Source organism: Psammomys obesus, unplaced genomic scaffold (genome assembly GCF_907164565.1).
Source record: "Psammomys obesus unplaced genomic scaffold, mPsaObe1.curated_primary_1811, whole genome shotgun sequence".
NCBI lineage: Eukaryota > Metazoa > Chordata > Mammalia > Rodentia > Muridae > Psammomys > Psammomys obesus.
In genome coordinates, this window is record NW_026596051.1 from 13702161 (window position 1) to 13725309 (window position 23149).

Consider the following 23149-nt stretch of genomic DNA (forward strand, 5'->3'; position numbering starts at 1 on the left):
CTTCCTGGTTGGTGCTGGTTACGGCTCTGCAGAAGATAGTTCTTTCAAAAGACTTCTATTGCGCAAGCACTGTGTGCTCATTGCAGAAAAATTAAAAAAACATGTCAAGCCAAACAACAAAACTACTGATACGTGTTATCACAGTACAGGCTGCCCCTCCCCCGCCAGGGAGAACAACTGTAATCTTCCAGAGGTTTGTGGCACAGGAAGGGCCAAGCAGAGGAGTTCACGTTCCATCACCGCTGTCTACCAGCCTTGTGCGTCAGCCAAGAGGCTTGCCCTCTCTGTCTCCAACCCCTCCCTGGCAAGATGCAGGCATCCATGTCACTCCCACTGACAGGACATTAAAGAGTTGACATGTGTGGCGTGGGGTGCCTAGAGGAGTCTGGCAGCAAGCGCTAGCCAGGCTGATCTCATTATGTAGATGTGCACACCCCTAGAAACATTTTATTGTGGAAACTTCAGTCATCTGCACAAACTGACTGCCAGCCTTGGCGCCTGCTCCTGCAACTCCACTCACAGACCACCTGCTCCTTGAGAGTGTGCTCTCTCTCTCCTCCTGACGGCATCATGCGATTCCACCAAGGAGTTCTCTCTCTCTCTCTCTGTCTCTCTCGTCTGTTAGCATTAGTATCCACATTCAGTGTCAGAGCACAGATTTCCCTGAGTGCTCCGTGCATTCTTCATTTACAGTCTATTTGAATCAGGGTCTGCAGAAAGCCCGTGGGCTGGGATTACCACCTCCAGTGCCCTCAGCATTCTCTCTTGAATGTTCTACTGCATCTAGGTTGCTTCTCCAGAACTTTCCCCAGGCCTGGACTTCACTAACTTTTTTCTATGCCAAACATCTGAAACAAACATAGTGACATTTGTTGTATACGTGAATTCAACTCCAAAGCTCAGAATGTTGAAAACTCACTTTGACTTTTCCCTGGATGGTTTCATACCGATTAAAAAAAAAAAAAAAGATTTATTTATTACTTATACAGTGTTCTGCCTACATCTGCTTACATGCCAGAAGAGGGCACCAGATCTCATTATAGATGGTTGGGAACCGCCATGTGTTTGTTGGGAATTGAACTCAGGACCCCTGGAAGAGCAGCCAGTGCTCTTAACCTCTGATCCACCTCTCCAGCCCAGTTGCATCTGTTGCAGTCTTGTAGGGGTGCCTCCATCCCTTCCCCTTGGCCTCCAGGGTACCAGAAGGCAAGGTTGAACTAAAGAATATGGTGCTTGAGTCACTGTGCCCAGAGGCACATGCTCAACCATCCACATCTCACCTCATTGTAACCAAGGGATGGCCAGGTGGAAAGCAAAACCCCTGTCAGTTCACAGTGTGCTTTTGGGCCTCTGCAAGACTCACAGGATTTTGTTTCATGAATGAGAAAAGTAGAGTTTGACCTGTTACCTCACGAAGTGACAGGCAAAGTGGTACCTTCAAGCGGATGGAAAATGAAGGCCGCTCTTCCAGAAACGACTTCCGGTCAGAGGCTCCCCATGCCCTCGCCCTCCAGCAGGACTTGGTGAAGCCTCAGGGGCAGGTTACAGTACAGTTCCCACAGTGGCCCACCAACTCTAGCCAGCCCATACAGCCCGCCCCCTCTTTATGCTTGCTTCTGGATATCTCCTTTGCCTGTCCCTTGTCTCGGTGTGACCTGCACCTGTCACATCTCCTGCGCCTGTGTCCCCTCCTTCGCTGGTCCATGACGCAACCCTCATTGCTAGCTGGAGACTTCACTGCTCCAAGGCCATCACTCGTCCAGCAAGGAGGCCCTCACCCTCTTCCCTCCATGTCCTTGTAGGTGTCTGGAGCACCACTCATGCTCTACCCACAGCTTTCTGCTCTCGGGTGCTGGCAGCTCCAGCCTTTCTGCTGCTGAAGCAGATCCCTGCCTCTCTCTCTCTCTCTCTCTCTCTCTCTCTCTCACTCTCTCTCAGAGCTGGTTCATTCCAATCATAGTGTAGTCAGAAGGCTGCATTCCTCACCTGGGGTAGGAGAGCTGCCTGTTGGAGTGGTCTGCCTCCTCCTACCATTTTCCCTTCATTTCAAAACTGAAAAGGGGCCGGTCCTGCTTTGAGCCTCTGCTCTAAACCTCCCTTCTCCTTAAGAAAGCCAAAGTCTCCTCTAGTGACTAACAGAGCCACATGACCTGAGCACTTTTTGCCCTTCTTAACCCTGTCGTTCTGCTCCAGCTGCATGGGTACTTCTTTCCTTGAACACACAGAGCACAGCCTCACCTCACTAGTTCCCAGCCAAGAACAAACAGGCCTGCTTGCCTGCGTGAGCACTGCTTAGCCTTCATCTTCTGGCCCTGGGCATGCGCTCTCCCTGGTTTTGATTTTAAACTCTACTGATGCACCCAGTTAGTGCCTGCTCTGTTCCTGATCAGCAGGAACCCAAGTCAGTGCTGGGGGCTGTGGCTCCTGTCTGCATGGCTTGGGTTTGTTTTTGTTTGTTTTCTCCTTGTCAGTGTAAGTCCACAGGGTCACACTGTTATTTCTGCTGCACTCGGTTGGCTAACGCAAGCTTCAGGACCAGCTTACAATCGAAAGGGGCCAGTGAGTAAAGGCACTTTTCACCAAGCTTGACAACCTGAGTTAGATACCTGGGCCCCACATGGTGAAGAGAGTGGACATCAAAAAAAAAAGGAGGGGCAAGACCCCCACCTCTCTCTAGGGAAAAGGGACACCGACATTATTACAGAAAGACAACAGGTGGAAAGAGTTCCTGGGGCGACAATCGCTGTTGTTGACTAACCCAATGGTCTGATGTACCTTCTCCCTATCTGTCTGGCACCATGTGGGCAGTGGCTTCCATATGCCACATTTACTATAGTCCACGTGCTTACACTGCAGGCTGTGCGTTTGTTGAATGAATGGTTGGAAGGGTAGCTCAAAATTTAAATAGCTAGTTAGGTCATTAGTTAGTTGGCTAGTTAGCTAGTTAGTGTTTGTTTGGTTTGCTAGTGATTAGGTTTTTGCTGTGACTGGGTCTCAGGCATGACAGACAAATGCTCTAACACTGAGCCACACCCTCTGCCACAAAGTTTAAGTTATAGTTTCTGTATGTGTATGTACATACACATATATGTGCATGTTTAAATCATGTTTCTGCCTCTAAGGCTGCAGCAACGTTGGAAACATTAATTTAACTCTAAACCTACTACGGTAGCTACAATGTGGGAAATGCTAGTGAAAGCAGGTGTAGCAGTTTGTACCTTCCCTTAGAGCGCCCTGGGAGCAAAGGCAAGAGGCCTGAGAGGTCCAGCCCTGGGCCACACAGCAAGGCACTGTCAAAACAGCAGCTGCAGGGGCTGGAGAGCTGGCTCCAGGGTTAAGAGCACTTACTGCTCTTGCAGAGAACCCAGACTCGGTTCCCAGCACCCACATGGCATAGGTGGCTGGAACTGCAGCCCCAAAGGACCCGACATCCCTTTTTACCCTCTGAAGGCAGTGCTCACACATGGTGAGTACACATATATGCAGATAAAACACTTATACACAGTAAGAGAAACCATGAAAGCAAAACCAAGCTGGACATGGTGCCACAAGCCATTAATACCAGCACTTGGGAGGCAGTTGGATCTGAGTTTGGACCAGCCTCGTCTACAGATAAAGAAAATAAAACCACCAACAGCAAAGAGCAGAAGGGTCTCAGCTTCTGATGGTCCAACGTACACATTTTCAAGTTTACAGTGGTGTGAAAACAACTACATCGGTTGTAATTACACTTTGAGTTTGTATCTTTTCCCAGACGAGTAATGGACAGTATTTGATGCAAGCAGTGATGACCACTGATCCAGAGGGGAAATTGTCACTGACCCATAGTGTGTTGTGATTGTCAGCTTCAGCGCTCTGTAGGACCAGCGTATCTGATCATTCTCTACCTGTAAGACTTACAAGTTGCCTGAGGCTTACGGTGTATAGCCCCATAGAGGTCAAGGAACCTCTACCACCAACTCAACCTATTCAGAAAAAACTAAAACTCAATAAATTATTAGCATGTTATGTAGCTGCCTCCAAGCTACATGTGTAACACTGTATGTATGTAGCATGCATGTTATGGAAGAGTTGTTACCTCTACCGCTGTCTATCTGCCTACCACTCAACTTCTGGTGCAGGTCCTGCCCCTGGCTGGGAATCCAGGCTCTTTCCACCATCCTTCCTGGTTGCTGCCTCTTTTCCGTTGACTTTGACCTTGGTTTGATGCTACTCAGTGGAAGCTTGTTGCCTCCCTGTCCAGCCTCTCAGGACTTTCCACCTATCCACACCATGGGTCAGAAAACAGGAAAGAAGCAAGATTTCCTAACTCCGTGTCAATAAACCAGGGCCCTCCATCCCCAGTGTCTGCATCTGTGTTTTACTTCAATAGTAATCACAGTAAATGAGAAAACAGCTAAACAACATTGGATTTGATTATTCAAGAATGAAATAGGGTTTTAGCTTCTGCAAGAGTGTGAATGAAATCATCTTTGGATTTTTGTTTGTTTGAGGGTTTGAGGCAGGGCCTCACTGTGTAGCCTTAGCTAGACTAGAACTCTCTACACAGACCAGGTTGTCCTTGAACTCAAAGACGTATGTCTGCTTCTGCCTCTTGAGTGTTAGGATTAAAGGCATGTGCCACCACACCTGGCCATCTTTGGATATTTAACTTGCAGTGGAGCTGGGGACTGCAAGCACCCTGTCTCTCCCTCTGGGCCCTCGAGGTACTCCTTCACTGCGAGCTGTGCCTGGGTTGGTTAGACTAATAAGCCCTTGGAGGCTTCATTTTAAGGATACTTCCTTTATTACAATCCTCTGGCCAAATCCCTAGACAGAAAGGGGTCCCAGTGCTTCATGATTTCCCCCACCCCATATTCTAATGGGGTCCCATCCTGGGCCTCCAACTGCTCACAGGGTTCTTGCATAATAGTGCCTGTCCAGAAGGAGACGTGCAAATCTTCCTTAAAAGGCAGCAAATGTTTCTCACAAATAAAGCCTCTACACTTGTTACATAACCAGCCAAGCCCTGGCAAGTCCCAGCCCCAGCATTAGCACATCAACTGCCAAAAATCCAAATTTAAGCCAGGCATGGTGGCACAAACCCATAATCCCAGCAGTGGGGAAACTGAGGTGGGGGTGGGGAGGGATGGGGTGGGAAATGGGGACATGGGGCATTGGAAGTTTGAGAACAGTCTGGGCTACACAGTGAGACCTGTCTCAAAAACTAAAACTACACAAATTTCTGACAGGTCAGAGAAAGTGGTAAAACCAGACCCAGGGTAACAGGTTGAAGATTAGACCCACATCCATGTCCTTCCAGACCGCTTTTTGGAATAAGAGTCCTGGCTGATATAATTAGGGTAGAACCCTGAGATGGTGCCCTCCTGAATTAGAGCAATGCTTCTTGACCTGTGTCATTCTAAGGAAGGAGGAGGACACACAGAAGAGCCCAGAGGGAAGGCAGTCTCCAAAGGTGACAGCAGAGACCAGACCAGTGCAGCCACTGACTGGAGGACTTAGGCAGGGGTCTCGCCTGCAGAGTTCAGGGGCGAGCCCCTACTGACACCTGGATTTTTTTTTAATTTTTTTATTATTCATTATTTGTTTATTTATTTTACTTTTGGCCTTGAATATTAGGAGAGGCTATGTTTCTGTTGTTTCAAGCTGCCCAATTTGTGATAATTTGTTAGAGCAGTCACAAGACAGGCACACCAGAGATTAATGATTACAATATGTCAGAGAGCTGGAAGGTCCAGGCCAGTGCTCCTGAAGGGCCGACAGTCTCCAGGAGCCCCGGTCCAGCAGCATCAGGAGTTTAACAAGCTTTCCAAGTGCTGCTGGCAGGAGGCCCGCAGGGGGAAAATGGATCAAGATAGGAGGAGCAAGTGCTGGAGCAGAGCTGATTCCTAGTCCCTCTGCGGGGAAACAAGCCCAGCACAGGTGTAACTGACACCAAAGTGAGGCTGACCAGAAGACAGGCGCTGGTGGGGTGGGGGGAGGGGCAGAGACAGGGCAAGGGTTGTGTAGCTTTGGGAAGGTTTTGAGAACTGAGTAATCCTGCCCTCACCCCCAAACCCCCACCCCCACCCCCCCACAGCAGGGTCTGGAGCTAGAGGTTGGAACAGGGTATCCATCTTGGAAAATCACAAGTTCGCACATCTGGGCAAAAGTAACCCAAACATGAGTTTGAGATGGGCAGGAATAGCCAGGCTGGAAAGTGAAGAGAGGATAGCAAGCCTAAGGGCAGCTGAAGGACTTTCTGGGGGTCCCAGAGAGGGGAACGAGAGGCTTGATGGGAACCCCTGAGCTAACTCTACCAGAACAGACCACCAAAATCAGTCTGATGCCCAAGAGGCACCAGAGTAGCCTGGAGGTTGCTAAAAGTTAAAGCCAAAGACTCCCCGCCCCATTTCAGGTCTCTGCCTCTTGGGCCTGCCTCCTGAGGCTACCTGCTTTCAATTAAGGATCTTCTCTGGGCCTCAGTTCCTGGGATACATACGTGGGCAGAGGGATCCTACATGGCATGGTTCTTCCTGCTTGGCATTAAGGCTCTCTAGACTCATCCGGGCTATTGTCCACATACACCTTTTATCTTAAAGGCACTAAAAATAGATCCACACAGAGGAGGTGGCATGCCTCACTACTGCCCCTGAGGCAGGCCTTCCCCTTCCCAGACTAACCTCTCACTACTTTCCTACCACAGTAGAGCTGCACGGGGCAACTAAATCAACTGAGGAATGAGACCTAAAGGTGACGTTCATATGTGAATCGGAAGTATTTATTCTGAGGAGTCTTTGCTACAGTTCAAGGACTGCCCTCTAGGAAGGGCAACTGCATTCAAGCACCTCCTGTAGTTCTTGTTTTTAAAACTCTACTTATTTTGGGGTGTTTAGGCCTCAACCTCCCTTCCAACCTCCCAACCCTACTTAGGAGAGAGAAGGTTAGTGGGGAGAGGGAGCACAGACCCCTTTACTTCTCCCAGCTATTTAGGGTCAGTGGGTTCTTTCAGCCACACCACGAAGAAGACAATTAACAGATGTGGACAAACTATAGCCCAACTAAAATCCCACGCTTGGGATTAAAACGAAAACGTATTTACACAACATAACTGAGTTTACAAAGAGCCCAAAACTCCCATTACAACATCTCAATCACACTGGGGCCTGGACCTTCAAGGTAACTAACTATGCATCTTACTGCTAGCCCTGCTGCAAAAGCTGTTTCCAGGGCCAGGACAGTCTCAAACAGGGGCCCTCAGCATTCCAGGAGAGGTCCCTCCCCTTCCCCGCCCCTCACAGGATTACACACCTGCTCTGTAGTCTGTTCCGGGACACTTAGAGGCACACAGACACATATAGCACAGCCAGTACTCAACACACAGCTAGCCCAAATTACCTCCAAGTGGAGGCCCTCCATTCTCAGCTTGGGGTACAGACAGTACAGAGGTATGCTGTAGCCCCATGTCTTTCCACTTGGGGTGTCCAGGCTCCTTTTGAATAGGGCTCAAGGAGGGTGGTGCAACACAGAATCTCAGTCAGTGAGTATGTGAAAAACAGCCTTCTCAGGAGACAGCTTCAGTGATGCAGCCCATTGAACTAAGGGGAACGAAGGCTATGTGAACCTTTGGGGAGTCAGTAGGGACTATGCCTCCGGCCAGGGCAAGAGGCTGGGAATGCCATATTTGCATGAAGAGGAATTCCAGGTGCTTGCTGGACATGACCTTAGAAGGAGAGAGGAAGTTTAACCTGTGACCTGGCCGCCAGGCTAAGTGACCACCTCAAGGATGGCAGAGGTGGGGGTGTGAGGCTCTGTGCACTGGGACATGCAGGCCCAGGGCAGAGAGGGAAGGGTCCTACTCCTATCAGTCTTAAGATGAGATGTTCAGGGTTTGGACACCCCTTGACCTCACTCTTGCTTCAGAGCAGCTTCCCCCAGCTGCATGGCTCCCAGGCCCCACAGTACACCGCCTTGTAGCCCAAAGTTTTAATTTATGCATGTTTCCACGTACTCTTTTCCTCCAGTATTACCAAGTTGGTTGTGCTAAGTAGATCACAGAAATATATCAATGGGACTGGAGAGATGGCTCACCAGTTAAAAGCACTTGCTGCTCTTGCAGAGGGCCTGGGTTCCGTTCCCGGTCATCCCTAATTCCAGTTCAAGGAGTTCACGCTCTTCATATTTCCACCAGCACGAGGTATACACGTAGTGCAGATATGTGTGTATGTATACACATATTATACACACACACACATCCAGGCAGACGGTCAGCACATAACTTTTTAAAAACTTTTTTTTAACGGAGTAGAGGGATGGCTTAGAGGTTAAGAGTACTGGTTGCTCTCGCAGAGGACCTGAGTTAGGTTCCCAGCGTTCACAGGAGCAGAGGCTCACACTCCAATTTCAAGGATATGACACCATCTTCTCACTCAGTGGGCACTAGGAATGCACGTAGTCCATAGATACACATGCAAGCAAAACACGTACACACATAAAATAAAAATAAATAAATCTGATAAATAGTTTTTTAAGATGAAAAAAAAAAATCGAGTGCCTGCAAGTACAGTTTTGGTTTCTTTTTTCAGATTTAAATGTTTGATGTGTACGGAATTTACTTGATGTTAAGCAGGGACGTGGTCAATTTCGATTTTTTTCCAAATGGACGGCCAGCTGTTCTAATACCGTTACATTGGAAAACCCACACTGCACCAGCTCACTCGCAGACCGGGAATCGGCGACCCTGTGCCTACCCAGGGGACGCCGCGCAGGCGTAGCGTCACCAGCGCAGGCAGCTGAGGGATGGGCCAGGACTTGGCCTGCGGTCTAGGAAGAGCCGAGGCCCCGCCCCCGGGGTGGGGACAGGGGCGAGACGGCTGGACCCCGCCCCCGAGGGAAGAAAATTGCCCGCCCAGGCGGAGGCGAAGCCCCGCCCACGGACCCTCGCTTATTTTCCTCCAGGGTCTGCGAAACCGACGGGGCTTTCCGCAGGCGTAGTTCAAATAGAAGCCCAGTCCTCGGGTGTCGTTTGCATAAAGCTGGGGTCCTAGGGGTGGAGCCCAAACCAGCCCAGAGGGCGTCATTTGCATAGAGCCCCGCCCACCCTCCGGCGGTAAATTAGACCCCCCTTCCTCCCGCCGCACGCTTCCTCGCCGTCCTTCCGCCCCGTTTCCTGACCTCGTCCGCCCAGTTCGGCCTGCCTCCTGAGTCGGTGCCCAGATGCTTCCCAAGCGACGGCGAGTGCGTGCCGGGTCCCCACACAGCGCCGCTGCCTCCTCCGCGCCGCCGCCGGCGCGCTTCCCGAGTGTGGCCATCTACCTGGCCGAGCCGCGCATGGGCCGCAGCCGCCGGGCCTTCCTCACGCGCCTGGCGCGCTCCAAAGGCTTCCGCGTCCTGGATGCCTACAGGTGTGCGGCTCCCGCGGGGGCCCATGGTGGCGGGACGCCAGCCTTGGGGGGTGGGGGGCTGGTATAATTATGCCCGTCACCCCAGTGTACGGACCTACTGTGGCCCACGGCGGGGGAGGGCGCGCAGCTGGCCGAGACGGCAGGCGGCACCTGTGGCTTTGGGTTCCAAGCCAGTTGGTACTTCGCGGTTGCGGTACGGTTCTCCAACCCGGAGTTCCTCTTTTTGAAAGGATGCCATCAAATGAGAGGCTTCTTAAAGAGCTTCTTAGAGGAAAAGTATTGAGTGAGCAATATTTGCTAGCTGCCCTCCCTCCCAGTGAAGCCAGCGGTTAAGGATGTCCTGAGTTTGCCTTAGTCACCAACCAGCTCCTGTAGAGAACATACCAGGGCAACGGAATAATAAAGGAACTTGGAGCCTGTATCCTTGTAGCTAACTGGTTTGTTTGCAACGCCTCCCACTCCCAGCCCCTTCCCCCAATAATGAAACATCCCTAAAGACTAGTGCATCAGATTCACTTAAGAGTGGAGGTAACAATTTGGATTGCACATGACTCCACGTTTTTACGACAGCCTGACAAGATCGCTTGTGTTGGATTGCTCCAATGTAAAGGAAATACAGATGCCATGCTTTCCTATGGACATGCAGCAAGTTGGCCTGCTTGGGTTTGAATAAATAGGGCAAGACTCTCCTGTCTCAAAATCCTAGCAGAGTGTCACGCCTGCCTGTGATCCTGGGATGCGGTGCAAAGGTGCCAGAGTTCCAGGCCAGCCTGGCCCACTCAGCAAGTCTCCAAACAGCCGTTGGCACTGAGATCAGAACCCTGGCCCCTAAGTCACCCCTTGGCCTGAAGCACAGGGTGACAGACAGGTTTACAAGTCAAACCGGCCTGTGAGTGTGGCTGGAGCTAGGCCAGTTGGGAAGAGTGGAGAGGTGTTTGTCCTTCACAGAGGGCTTTCTGGCAGACCACAGGGCAGTCACAGTGCAGTGGGCACTGTGGGGTGAGCAGCAGAGCAGCTGGGTTTCATTCTCCTCCTGTCCCCCCAGCTCAGAGGTGACGCATGTGGTGATGGAGCAGACCTCAGCCCAGGAGGCCATCTGCTGGCGGAAGAACATGGATGCTCTTCTCTCAAGCTGTCCCCAGCCAGCTCTGCTGGACATCAGCTGGTTTACAGAGAGCATGGCAGCTGGGCAGCCTGTTCCTGAGGAGGGCCGGCACCGCCTGGAGGTGAGCTAGTGAAGGACTAGCTCAGCTGGGACAGATGACTGGATAGCAGGTCTTCAGTGTCCTCAGGAGGAGGTGGAGAGTGAAGGCTCTCCCAAGACTGCAGAAGGCCCTGGAAAACCAAGAGAGGCCACAGCAGGGATTTGGGGGGCTGGACCATCCCACCTTCTGCTCTAACCATTGACCTACTTACTTTTAGTATATTTAGGAGTTTCTTCCTCAGCAAGTACTTGGGATGAACTGAGTTGCCAGTAGCCCGTCCTTGGGATGCTCTGGAGCCAGGCCGCTAGGAGACAGGAGGCAAGCTCCCTGACTTTGGAGACCTTAGTCCCTAGTCCACATCTACAGAGTTGAGGGGTAGAGTACATGCCAGTGCTGCAGCTTCATGATGACCCGTGTCTTACCCTTTTGCAGGTAGCTGAACCCAGGAAGGAGCCCCTAAGCTCAGTGACGATGCCTCCGTATGCCTGTCAGCGCCCCACACCTCTCACACACCACAACACCACCCTTTCAGTAAGCTGCATCTGTGAGCGGATTCCCGCCCTGGAGAATGGGGACATGGGTATAGCTGGTGTGTGGCTAAAAGGTTGAGGCAAGGCGCCTGGGACCCTAACCAAGGGCCCTCCCTACAGGAGGCTCTGGAGACACTGGCAGAGGCAGCAGGTTTTGAAGGCAACGAGGGCCGACTTCTCGCCTTCTCCAGAGCAGCCTCGCTGCTCAAGTCCCTTTCCTGCCCTGTCACATCCCTGAGCCAGCTGCAGGGGCTGCCTCACTTTGGAGAGCATTCCTCTAGAGTAGTCCAGGTAGGTGCTTCTCACGGTGAGTGCGTGGAGTGGGGAGCCCTGGGGCTGGTGGAACAGCAGGAGACTTGGTTCAGAGCCATATGTAGGTGCACAGGGTGCTGCTGTGAGGCCACAGTAGCTATCCTCAGCACAGATTCCTGGGATGTGGGTTGTTCCTCTGCCCTAGGGTAGATGAGTAAGCTCGGGGGAGGTTGCTGCTGGCATTGGTGTCGTTAGGGGTCCCAAGGTGTCTGGGGTAGTGAAAGAAAGCACCACCTGAAATGTTTGTTTTTTTTTTTTGAGGACCCAACATTGAACCGACCTTTTGGATACTTTTCCTTCAAGAACCCATAGTGGCAAAGGCTGCCATACATGTTGCTAAGGGTAAACAGTGGTGTGTCCTGGGACTCGCCTGAGGAGTGAGCCATGTAACAGATCCCGCTGACTGTTGTAGTTCCAGCCCTGGAGAGCTTTATGGCAGGAGCCCCTGCTGCCCCAGCAGCTGTGCCGTGCAGCTCTGGTTACCTCCCTGGGCAGTCTCCATTTCTCCTGACACCACAGACCCCCTCTCTTCAGGGTACAGACAGAACGGCCTTGGCCTCAGAGTTTTGTTTTGTCTCCTGTCCCAGGAATTGCTGGAACGTGGAACGTGTGAGGAGGTGGAGCAAGTCCGATGCTCAGAAAGGTACCAGACCATGAAGGTGCGTGTTGAGGGAGGAGACAGCTAGGACCACAACATGAGCAAGCAGCCAGCAAAGGCCTTTTCACCCAGTCCTGGGATCATAGAAGGTCACTAAGGAATGGCAGCTAACTTGACACCTGATAGGCAGCAGGCTGCCAAATGGAGACATGCAGACAGAGCCTGTTTTGAGTATAGGGAAATTTCTACATCACTCAGCACCCTCCGGTTTCCTGAGTATGTATTAAAGCGCACACTGAGCCAGGCATGGTGACACACCCCTTTAATCATAGTACTTGGAGGCAGGGGCAGGTGGATCTCTGAGTTTGAGGCCAGGCTGGTCTACAAAGTGAGTCCAGGACAGCCAAGGCTACACAGAGAAACTCTGTCCTAAAAAACAAAAAACCAGCAACAAAAATAATGAGCTCACTGAACAAATATGTTCAGTAGGGTGTGTGTGTGTGGGCCTGCCCGTCTCCATAGACCCACCTCTGTGCCTACTCACTGCGAACCTTATGTGGAGGCCACCTGGGTGCTCTGCTCTGACACCTTCTGCCTCTCCTTTTTAAGCTGGAGATTGTCGTGTCAGTGGCCTGAGATTTGTGGCCGTGAATTGTGGCCTCCTGGGAGGCTCATGGTATTGTGGGACACTGTACAGAGTACTGTCAGAGTGGCAGGGAGGGCTTGGAAAAAGAGTCCTCTAGCCAAGAGGCCTGGCTGTGGCCATGGTGGGTAGATCAGACATGGGGCCCGAGCTGGGCTGGCCTTGATTTGGCATAAGTAAAGGAATGGGTTCTCCATCAGCCCCAGCCCCAATGAGGGTTTCCTGGGCAGAAGAGAGGGAATCATTGTAAGATGTTGGAGGTGTCTCTTCTCCATTCTGCCTCTTGAGGACCCGAAAGACCTAGAAAACATCCATGCCAGCAGGAATTTATCTTAGTAATTAGAAGTATTTTTTGTTTGTTTGTTTTCTTTTGTTTCAGAGTAGGTTTGAGACTTTCTCATACTGAAGCAGAGGCTGGCCTCAAACGGAGAGTAGGCCCCTGCTTCTGCTTCCCAAGTGCTGAGATTATAGGCCCAAGGCCCTCTCTCCCACTTTAAAAATAAATAATATAGTTGTTATCTCAACTCATTTTTATATTTAATTTTTTAAATTTAGTTTATTTATTTGGAGGAAAGCCTACCATGGCACATGTGTGAAGCTTGGAGGATAACTTGCAGGGGTTGTTTGTGGTTTTGGAGGACTGCATCTCACACAGCCTGGTCTGGGCTGGACCACACTCTGTAGCTGAGGCCACCTTTCTCCTGCCTTCACCTCCCACATGCTGAGATACCAGAAGGCACTGCCATGATCAAGTCATGTCAGATCTGAGGTGGGCACAGGTGGCATCCCTGGAGACAGGCAGCTGCAAGCTACCTGACATGAGTGCTCGGATTTAAACTCAAATCCTCTGCATAAGTAGTAGTACTTGATCTTAACCACTGAGCCAGCCCTCCAGCCCTCGTATCAGGTTTTTGTTGCTGTTTTGTGTTTTGAGACAGGGTTTCTCTGTGTAGCCCTGGCTGCACTGGAACTCACTTTGTAAACAAGGCTGGTCTCAAACTCAGAGCTCTGGCTTCCTGTGCCTCCCTAGTGCTGGGATCAGAGGTGTGTGCCACCACTGCCCAGCTAGTACCAGATTTTGAAAGTCAGGTTCTGTTGATTGCAGTGACAGTGGTCTCTCTTGCACTGAGTTCAGAGAGTCAGGGAGAACAGGGCTGAGACTTCCCTTTTTGCCTCTGCTCCAAGGCAGCTCCATTTTGTTTGTTTGTGATCAGGGTCTTGCTTATAATTCAAGGCTGCCCTAGAATTCGTGATCTTCCTGCACCTGTCACCTGAGGGCTGGGATCACAGGCACGCATGGCTGCTCCTGGCCTCTGTCCTCTTTGACACATTCTGCTGCTAGGAGACATAGCCAAGGAAGGGAATGCTCTGTGTATACAGCTTCTATAACTGTGGGGGCTGCCCTTAGGCTCATTCCAGAATCCCTCAGGAGAGCCTCTGAGTGGTTGGCCCAAGGCAGGCCACACACTCAATCTAGAGCTCTGTGGACCATTTGGCATTTGAAACCTGTGAGAGCAAGTTTTCCACAGCTGCTGTGGTAGATACTGGTCAGGCCTCCAGTGTTTCTGTTGAAATCAATCCTTTATTCACTTCCTCAGTTTTGCTGCTGAAGAGAATCCGCAAGTAAGTTCCAGCTGCAGGTTTTCCCAGGGAACTAAAAACCTGGTGAGCCTTTTGAGTCCGTTGTAAGCACAGGCTGGGCCTGTGTGTTAAGGAGACAGACCTTTTATACAGGGCTGAAGAGGGCTTACTGAAGTTTTTTAGTAGTTGAGGAGCAGAAGCATGCTGTCCCTAGTAGAGCTACTCTCAGGGTTTGTGGGTTCAGTCCCCTGTGAGAGCGGTTCAAGCAGGCCACACTCCAGGGTTGAGTCCTTGTCCTGTGGCATTGGGGACGAAGGCAACGCCCTCAGGGGCATCTTCTGGGGACTTTCTCCTGACCCATCCATTCCTTCTTCTTCCACATAGCTCTTCACCCAGGTCTTCGGGGTTGGGGTGAAGACTGCCGACCGGTGGTACCAGGAAGGACTGCGAACCCTGGATGAGCTCAGAGAGCAGCCCCAGAGACTGACTCAGCAGCAGAAAGCAGGTAAACTTCCCAGAGCTTCCTGGACCTGGAAGCCACACAATGAGGCTCTGGTGTGGGACATGCTGATTACCTGAGTGCAGGGATCAGGTGGTGCAGCAGGGTTCTGGTAGTAATGAGACGGGCTCCCTGTGGATTCCTCCTGTAGCCAGGGTCTACCATGGCCCTTTCACAGTGACTGTTGTCATGGCATTGCCATGGCATCTGGGCCTCATGTTTCTTCCTGCTTGATTTCGGTTTGTGTTAGGGATGGCCTTGGTTTGGACTTCCTGTCCAATGTGCCTGGTGTGCGTGGTTTTGTGGTTCAGGTGCCACCATGAGTGAAAATAATAAACCTTGGGTTTGTTGCGCCCGGTTTGAATCCACTCCTAATTGCTGGGTATGTGACCATGGCTTTAAGACTAACCTCTGTGAGTCGTAGTCACCTTCTGTAGAAGACACAGAGAAGTGGTAGCATGAAATTCCTGGGTGCCTCTGCAAATGGGTGAGGAGCAGACATCCTGTCTGTGTAGCCTGCTAGTGGTCTTGGCTAGAGAGCCCGTCGAGGGCACCGTGGCCCCCGCAGGGTGCTGCCTGCTTCAGTTGCCTCTCCCCAGGGCAGGGTTGACAGGGTGGCTAGCACCCTTTACTGATGGCTTGCTCTGTGCTAGGTGTTGCTGTTCCTCATGCTTAAACCTCCTTAACTGAGCGTGGAGGCCACTGTGGTGCCCTTTGGTGGGCAAGAAGACTGAATAGGCCAAGGGAGAGGCGGCTAGTAGCAAACCCGTCTTCCTCACATCCTTTTACCGTCTTTTGGCTGCCTTTGACTAATGGAGAATCTGAAACCCTAAAGAAGCCGGCCGCATCTTGCCTGTGCCTGTGTTGACTTCCTTGTCCCATGTAGTTCTGTGCAAGAATTGTTTTTGTTTGTTTTGTTGTAGTGTTGGGGATTGAATGTAGGGCCTTCCAAGGCACGTGTTCAACAAACTCCGCCCCAGCTCGCTGGTGGGTAGCCCCGGCTGTCCTGAAACTCTATCTATAGACCATGTTGGTCTCAAACTCACTCACTGTAGTTTTATAAGATATTCTGTGTGTGTGTGGGGGGGGGGAGTTGGGCAAAGGGCATAGGGATCTTGTTTTCTTCATCTACGTGTCATGTGAATCAGTTATCGCAAAATAAGACTTTAAGTTTAACAGGAGAAGTGGAGCATTTGTAGGATTGCTGCTCCAGCGCCATCCATCAGCTCGGCAGTGCTGGCTGCTGTGTGCTGGGGGTCAGGGGGCTTCCTGGGGAAGACAGGCTGTTCTGTCCACAGGGCTCCAGTATTACCAGGACCTGAGCACTCCAGTTGGGCGAGCTGAGGCCGAGGCTCTGCAACGGTTGGTAGAGGCAGCCGTGAGACAGACCCTGCCTGAAGCCACTGTCACACTGACCGGCGGTTTCCGGAGGTAAGAGAGCCCACCATACCTTCTGAGTATACCCCAGCCTCCTCCCTAAGGTAGAAGGTAGGGACTTGAGTTATAGACAGCCACTGAAGGGAACATGGCGTTGTGCCGAAACCAGAGAATCAAACTGTCTTTTTCAGGGGGAAGTTACAAGGTCATGATGTGGACTTCCTTATCACACACCCTGAGGAGGGCCAAGAAGTGGGGCTGCTGCCGAGGGTGGTGAGCTACCTACAGGGCCAGGTGAGGGCCTCCAGTGCCTGACCCAGGAGTGACCAGTGACCAGCCTTCTGCCCTCCCAGAACCACGGCACACCAGGCCACACCTTCCTCCCCTCCCCCAGGGGCTTGTCCTGTATCACCAGTACCACCGCAGCCACTTAGGAGACTCTGCCCACCTTCTGTCAAAGAACTATACCATGGATGCTTTTGAGAGGAGTTTCTGCATCTTGTGCTTGCCGCAACCTCCACAGGCAGCTCTAGAGGAGGCCCTGCGTCCCAGCCCAACGCAGAAAGCTGTGAGGGTAGACCTTGTGGTCACCCCCAGCAGCCAGTTCCCCTTTGCTCTTCTTGGCTGGACTGGCTCCCAGGTAAGGGTCCCTGGGTGGGAGGGGAGGGGCTGGGCCTAGGGCGGGCCAGCCCTGCTAAGGGCAGTTATTCCTTCCCTCTCTCCCCAGCTTTTTGAGCGGGAGCTACGGCGCTTCAGCTGGCGAGAGAAGGGGCTGCGGCTGAATAGCCATGGGCTGTTTGATCCTGGGCGGGTAAGTTGCCAGGAACTAGGGTAAGCAACGGTTTCCATAACCCGAATCTGGTCCACAATTCGATTGTCCACAAAGGTGTTATACACTGCCAGGTAGCACGACATGATTCCCACTTACGCACAGTACCATGGCCTGGCCCCAGCTACACTGTATCATAGCATGGCATGGCCCTAGTGACACTGTATCATAGCATGGCCTGGCCCCAGCGACACTGTATCATAGCATGGCATAGCCCTAGTGACACTGTATCATAGGATGGCATGGCCCCAGCTACACTGCATGGAAGCATGGCCTGGGCCCAGCTACACTGCATGGAAGCATAGTATGGGCCCAAATCACTAATGTTCCTATTCCTTACAGAAGACATTTTTCCATGCGACTTCTGAGGAAGACATTTTCAGATTTCTGGGCCTCAAGTACATTCCTCCAGAGCAGAGAAATGCCTGATCCTGCCTACTGGCTGCTACACACACCCATCTGCAAAAAAAAGAGGGGCTGCTTCATGCTTGACAGGGATGTTTCTGGACAGAATGCGTACTGCCACCCCATGGCCTCACTGGTGCCTATGGAGTTTTCACCTGCGGGCCCATTGGCAAGGTGTGACCCTGAGTCAACTCAACTTTCAGCCTCCACACTCCTCAGAGCCAGAGATTCTGAGCAGTCCGTACATCATGCAACTATGACAGCGTCCTGGTCTGCCATGAGCATTAGACTGGCCCAGCTGTGGTTGCTGTGTCCGCTGCAGAGTACCCCATTCAGTGTGCCAGAAAAGAGACCCATGTCCCTGCCCTCGGCTTGAGCAAATATGGAAAGTAATTCTGGCTGTGAGGTGTTGCACAGAAGCTGGAAGTCTGACTGAGTGCTGTGCCACGGTATGTGGAGAAGGAGGTGGCCCAGGACAGAAACCTCCAGTGCTGGGGCTGTCCGTGGACACCCCACCCGCAGAGCTGGGTACCGGCCTGTGCCAGGCTTCGTAAGCAGCGCAGCTCCGGAATCAGGGCTCCACATGCCTCTCCCACTCTAAGCTGTTGACCCCCTCACAATCCAGCCCGGGCAGAGCCTGCACTGCCTACCCACAGCCCCAGCAGTGCATGCTGGGAGGGCTGGTTCCTAGGACAGAGACTGGCGCAGCCCAGCCTGGCAGAAATACTGAATCTCAGCAAGATCAGTGGGCAGCAACCGAGTGGTCCCAAGCCTGTAGTCTCGTGCAGGCCTGTGGCTCTGGCATTTCTGTCACTTCTTTCCATCTCGGCTGTATTCCCCCAGCTATGCCTCCTCCACACTTTCCCAGCTCACTCCCGTGTTTGCAGACTCTGTGTGACCAACTCTTTCACCTCTGGGGCCAGAAGCCCTACGGTAGGTTCATCACACAGTCCTCATATCCCAAAGCACCAAGGGCTTCGAAGGAGCTTCCCTTACTTCACTGTTTACCCACTGTTGCTGCCTTCTTCAGGACCTCACAGATGAGGGCCTCCTACATCAGTCACCACATGAACAAGTATTTTAAAGATTAACATTCAATAAAATGCATTCTTTTGGATTATAGTATTGTGAGTTTTACTGCACACACGCAGAGAACGGCCACTTCTGCACCATCCGGACACAACAGCTCTGTCCCCCAGAACATTGCCTTATATCATACTGTTATTGGTGACAGGCTCCCGTACCCCAACCCGCGCATTTGGCTTTGTCTGTGCGACTAAACTATGTAAGCTGTTGGTGGCCTCTCCCTTAGCAAATGCTTTGAGGTCCCTGTGGTTGTTACACAGATCAAGCTTAGTCTCCTGCTAAGCTACATGCTGTGGGTGCCCACTGTCCGCTTGGCCCCTGAAGGTTTACGATGGCTTAGTGATTGTAAGGAGAGCTGCTGTGGGCACGCGTCTAAGTGTGACTAGTGCTGTACTAGTTACTTTTTGTGCTGCTGGGGTAAAGAACCCTGACAAAAGGAACTTAAGGGAGAAAGGTTCTATTACGGCTCAGAGTTTCAGGTTCAGTCCATCATGGCCTGGAAAGATGGAGCTTGAGGGAGCTGGGCACATTGTCTCCTTGGCCAGGACGCAGGCATGGATGTGCATGCTCAGATAGTCTCTATGCCCTAGTGGGCAGAAGAGTGCCACCCACACTCAGGGTGGGCCTGCCCACCTCAGTGAACCTGAACAATAGGATCCCTCACAGGCACACCTGGAGGCTTGTCTTCTAGGTGAGTCTAGATCCTGTCAAGTTGACAATATTAAACATCACATTTTCATTTCTTTTGGGTAAATACCTAGGCATAGGATTATTGGATTATATAGCATATTAGGGTTCTGTAAGAGGAACAGAATATATTCCAATAATATATATATATATATTTCATATATGTATAAATATATTTTATTTATTAGAATGGTTTTCAGATTGTGGTTCAGCTTGTCTAACATGACTCTCTACCAATGGAAGATCCAAGAATCCACAATTGTTCAGTCCATGAGGCTGGATGTCTCATCTGGTCTTCAGTATATGCTGGAATCCCAAAGAAGTAGGCTCAAATGCCAATGAAGGAGCAGACTTTCCAGCAAGGATGAGAGCAAGAAGGCAAAGCAAGAGGCCTCATCCATGCCCTTTACACAGGCTGCCGACAGAAGGTGGCCCAGCTTAAAGGTGGTTTTTTCTACCTCGAAAGATCTGCAATTACAAATGTTCTTCCCACTTAAAATGATGAAATTAAGGGAAAAAAAAAATCCCTCATGGGGTACCTACCCAGCTGCGTGGGTTTTGGTTGGTTCCAGCTGTCGTGAGGTAACAACCAAGAGCAGCTGTCACAAGTTCACCCCTCCCTGTTAACCTGGCGTGAATATCTCACGTTTCCAAGTGAAAACAACCACCAGGTCATAATTACGCCTAACGTAGTGTAGCTCTCTCAGGTACAATTATAAACGCAGTATATAGTTAACCCTGTCATAGCTGTACCGAACATGACGGAACTAGTCCTTATGCAACTGTAGACACACTATGAATTGTAGAATAGATGTCAGTGTCCCTTCAGGAGCCTTTTGGCATCTCACAACTTAAATATAACCACTGATACTCTTAATTGATGTTACATTGCATGATAAAAGAGAACACAAGCACCTGTACAAACACATTCTTAATAAAATATAACAGAAGCGCTCAAGTCAGTCAGAACCCTCATTTCTGCAACTGGCACGTGGACTTAGCCGGTATTTATAACTACTAATGTATTTAATAGTAAATACTGCCCTATATTTCCTCCATCTTCAGCAAGAGCCCCAGCGGGTCATGGATCTTTTTCTGGAGGAGTGACCCTAACTTCATTCCTGAGGGCTCTGTGCCCTTTGTCATCCTGCCTGGATTAGGTTGTTATAGTTTCTCATCAACATTCATCACTGGGCAAGGTAGCTCCAAGAGACTCCAGGCGTAATCCTTCTTACTCCAGTGTGGAGAAGCAATCCAATGTCCCCGTAGTAATCTGGATCAATCACCCCTCCTAAAAATGTTAATTCCTTTCTTACTTAGCCTGTTGGCTTAAAGGCCATTAAAAGCCCAAAGTGGATGGGAAGTCTGAGCTTGCAGTTCAACAGAACATTTGTTGTGGCTTCTGGGAGGAGCATTTACTCTCAGGAACCCAAACTTCTAGGACAGCAGAACTTAAGGTCATGGGAACAAGAAGAAAAATGTTCCTCTTGGGTCACTAAGGGTGATAGTGAGCGGAACTATTCCCCTTTTCACCCCTTGATCCTGGACCCATGGGTCCTGGCTATGAGAGAAACTGTACCAGATATTGGATGCTGGCTCAAAGCACACACTGCCTTCTGGAGAACCCTGCCCCAGCCCTTCAGGCCGCTGCCACCTATTTAGCATTGTAACTGTGTCTTCAAAAGGCCATTCCATATTTCTATCAGGCAGTTGCTTCAGGATGGTGGGGAACAGGGTAAGACCAATGGATTCCATGATTGTGAACCTACTGTCGCAGTTCTCTGGTTATGAAGTGAGTTCTTCAATCAGAAACAATGCTGTGTGGAAGGCCCTGATGGTGGATAAGGCATTCTGTAAGTCCACAGATAGTATTTTGATCAGAAGCCTTACATGCGGGAACGGCAAAATTCCTAACTAGAATAAGTATGTACTCCAGTAATGATAAAGCGTTGTTCTTTATAGGAGCAAGTGGTCCGATGTAGTCAACCTGCTGCCAGATTGCTGGCAAGCACCCAGAGGAATGACACATCTGAGGCTCAGTGCTGGTCTTAGCAGATCTGGCATTCAACAGCAGCTGGAGCCAGGTTGGCCTTGGCGAGTGGCAATCAATATTGTTGAGCTCATGCATAACCCTTATCTCTCCCACCATGGCCAATTTGTTCTTCATGGGTCCATTGGACAATGACAGGATGGCTTAGTCAGGGTCTACAGCAGTGAAGAGACACAATAACCATGGCAGCTCTTATAAAGGAAAACATTTAATTGGGGCTGAGTTACAGTTCAGAGGTTTAGTCCACCGTCATCACAGCAGGAAGCATAACAGCATACAGGCAAATATAGGGCTAGAGAGGGCACTGAGAGTTCTGCATCTGGACTGGCAGGCAGCAGGAAGAGAGTGACACAGAGTGATTCAGATGGCTTGAGCATCTGAAACCTCAAAGCCCACCCCCAGTAACATACTTCCTTAATAAGTATGTTACTAAGGAGCCTACTCCAACAAGGCTCTGCCTCCTAATAGTGCCACTCCTTTTGGGCACATGGGGGCCATTTATTTTCATTCAATCCACCACACCTGAGAATGGGTCACCCACAGAATGGGTCACCCTAGCGACTTGATTCCTGAACTCCTCCTCAGCTGAAGCCACCTCGTGATGAGCATTTATAGGGCACACAAGTATCTTCACATCCTTCAGCCATTTAGAGATAGCCTATCCACATGCTTTCACAGATGTCTTTCTCACTGATTTTCCAATCATGATCTTTTCAAGTTCCTGACCATCCAATTCATCCATTAGCTATAGCCCATGAGTCAGTGAACAATCCCACATCTGGCCATTTCTCCTTCCAAACAAAATGTATGACCATGTATACTGTCCCAAGTTCTGCCCACTATGAAGATTTCCCTTTGTCAGCATCTTTCAGGGTCATCCCAGAATGGGGTTGTAATGCTGTTAACTTAATGGTAAGGACTAATAATGTTTATTATTACTCCTATAATTATTACAGCAATGTTATCTAACCCACTATTATAATCAGTGAAGGACACAGACACCTGATAGATTTTAGACTTGCCTTACTTCACCTTAGCTGGGCAGATAATTCCACCTCTGCTACTTTGTGTTTCCCAGCTCCCACCCCATTCCATCTGCTTCATTCATTCCTATCTGGGCTATCTCCCATCCATAAGTCCAGATACTTGCCAATGTTCTTCATCTGGGCCAATTCCTCCATCCATGCCGACCCCATGCTTCTCCCATGCTAATCCATGGCCATGTGTTTCTTCCTTCTTCCTCCTCCTCTACCAAGATCCTCTCCTGTCCCCAAAGCCTACACCTACTTTATTCGCTCTGCCCAGGGCTTTTTAATCAACCAATCTGGGATAATGGGGATATTCCTTCTCATCATGTGGTTACAGCAGAGAATTCAGCGTTATTAATAATGTCCATAACAGGGCAGTAACCAGCTCTCAAGGAACTAAAGTCAGCATTTGAATACATAGCACCAGACCAAACCCCAACAGTCCACTTCCGTGTGGTGCTGGCATCGAATGCAGAACCATCAGTAAACCAGACCCGAGTCTCTTCTGTAAAGGAATTTTAATTCAAAACATGGCTACTCTGGCAAGAGATCACATCCAACCTTCTAGTTGTGGGCAATCTGGCTGAACACAAAACAGATCTGAGTTCAAGGCCAGCCTGGTATAGAGAAGGTTTTAGGTAAAGAAAAGCTTAGGTCCAAGTGTGGTGGCCCATGCCTTTAATCTGAAACAATGAAGGTAAAGTTAGTTTGTAGAAAGAAGCATCCATGTTTGAAAGTGATGTTTAATTGAGTGGCAGAAACAGTGACAAATCAAAGAAAGACTTCACAGAATAGGATATGCCCAACTCTCATGAGAAGAGGAAAGTGAAGCTACTTAAGGGGCAGTAAAGAGAGAGAGTGGTTTTACCAGGATGGTAATAGACAGGTTGCAGAGAGAGAGAGAACTCAGGTGAAAATTGAAGGAGACAGAGAATG

The 23149-nt window shown here is 50.4% G+C and overlaps 1 protein-coding gene across 2 annotated transcripts; it reads left to right on the forward strand.

Annotated features, from left to right (window-relative positions):
* Positions 1 to 9000: 9000 nt before the first annotated feature.
* On the forward strand, positions 9001 to 18484 carry Polm (DNA polymerase mu). Of its 2 annotated transcripts, none has more exons than XM_055624040.1 (11): positions 9001 to 9383; positions 10429 to 10609; positions 11021 to 11119; positions 11239 to 11409; positions 12018 to 12089; positions 14637 to 14757; positions 16050 to 16182; positions 16320 to 16422; positions 16523 to 16768; positions 16856 to 16939; positions 17303 to 18484. In XM_055624040.1, the coding sequence occupies exons 1-11, from the start codon at positions 9196 to 9198 to the stop codon at positions 17384 to 17386; spliced, it is 1482 nt and encodes a 493-aa protein (XP_055480015.1). In that variant the 5' UTR covers positions 9001 to 9195; the 3' UTR covers positions 17387 to 18484. The 2 variants fall into 2 exon arrangements, with proteins under 2 accessions (XP_055480015.1, XP_055480014.1); XM_055624039.1 differs by having other exon boundaries at positions 9003 to 9383; positions 17300 to 18484.
* The last annotated feature ends 4665 nt before the right edge of the window (positions 18485 to 23149 follow it).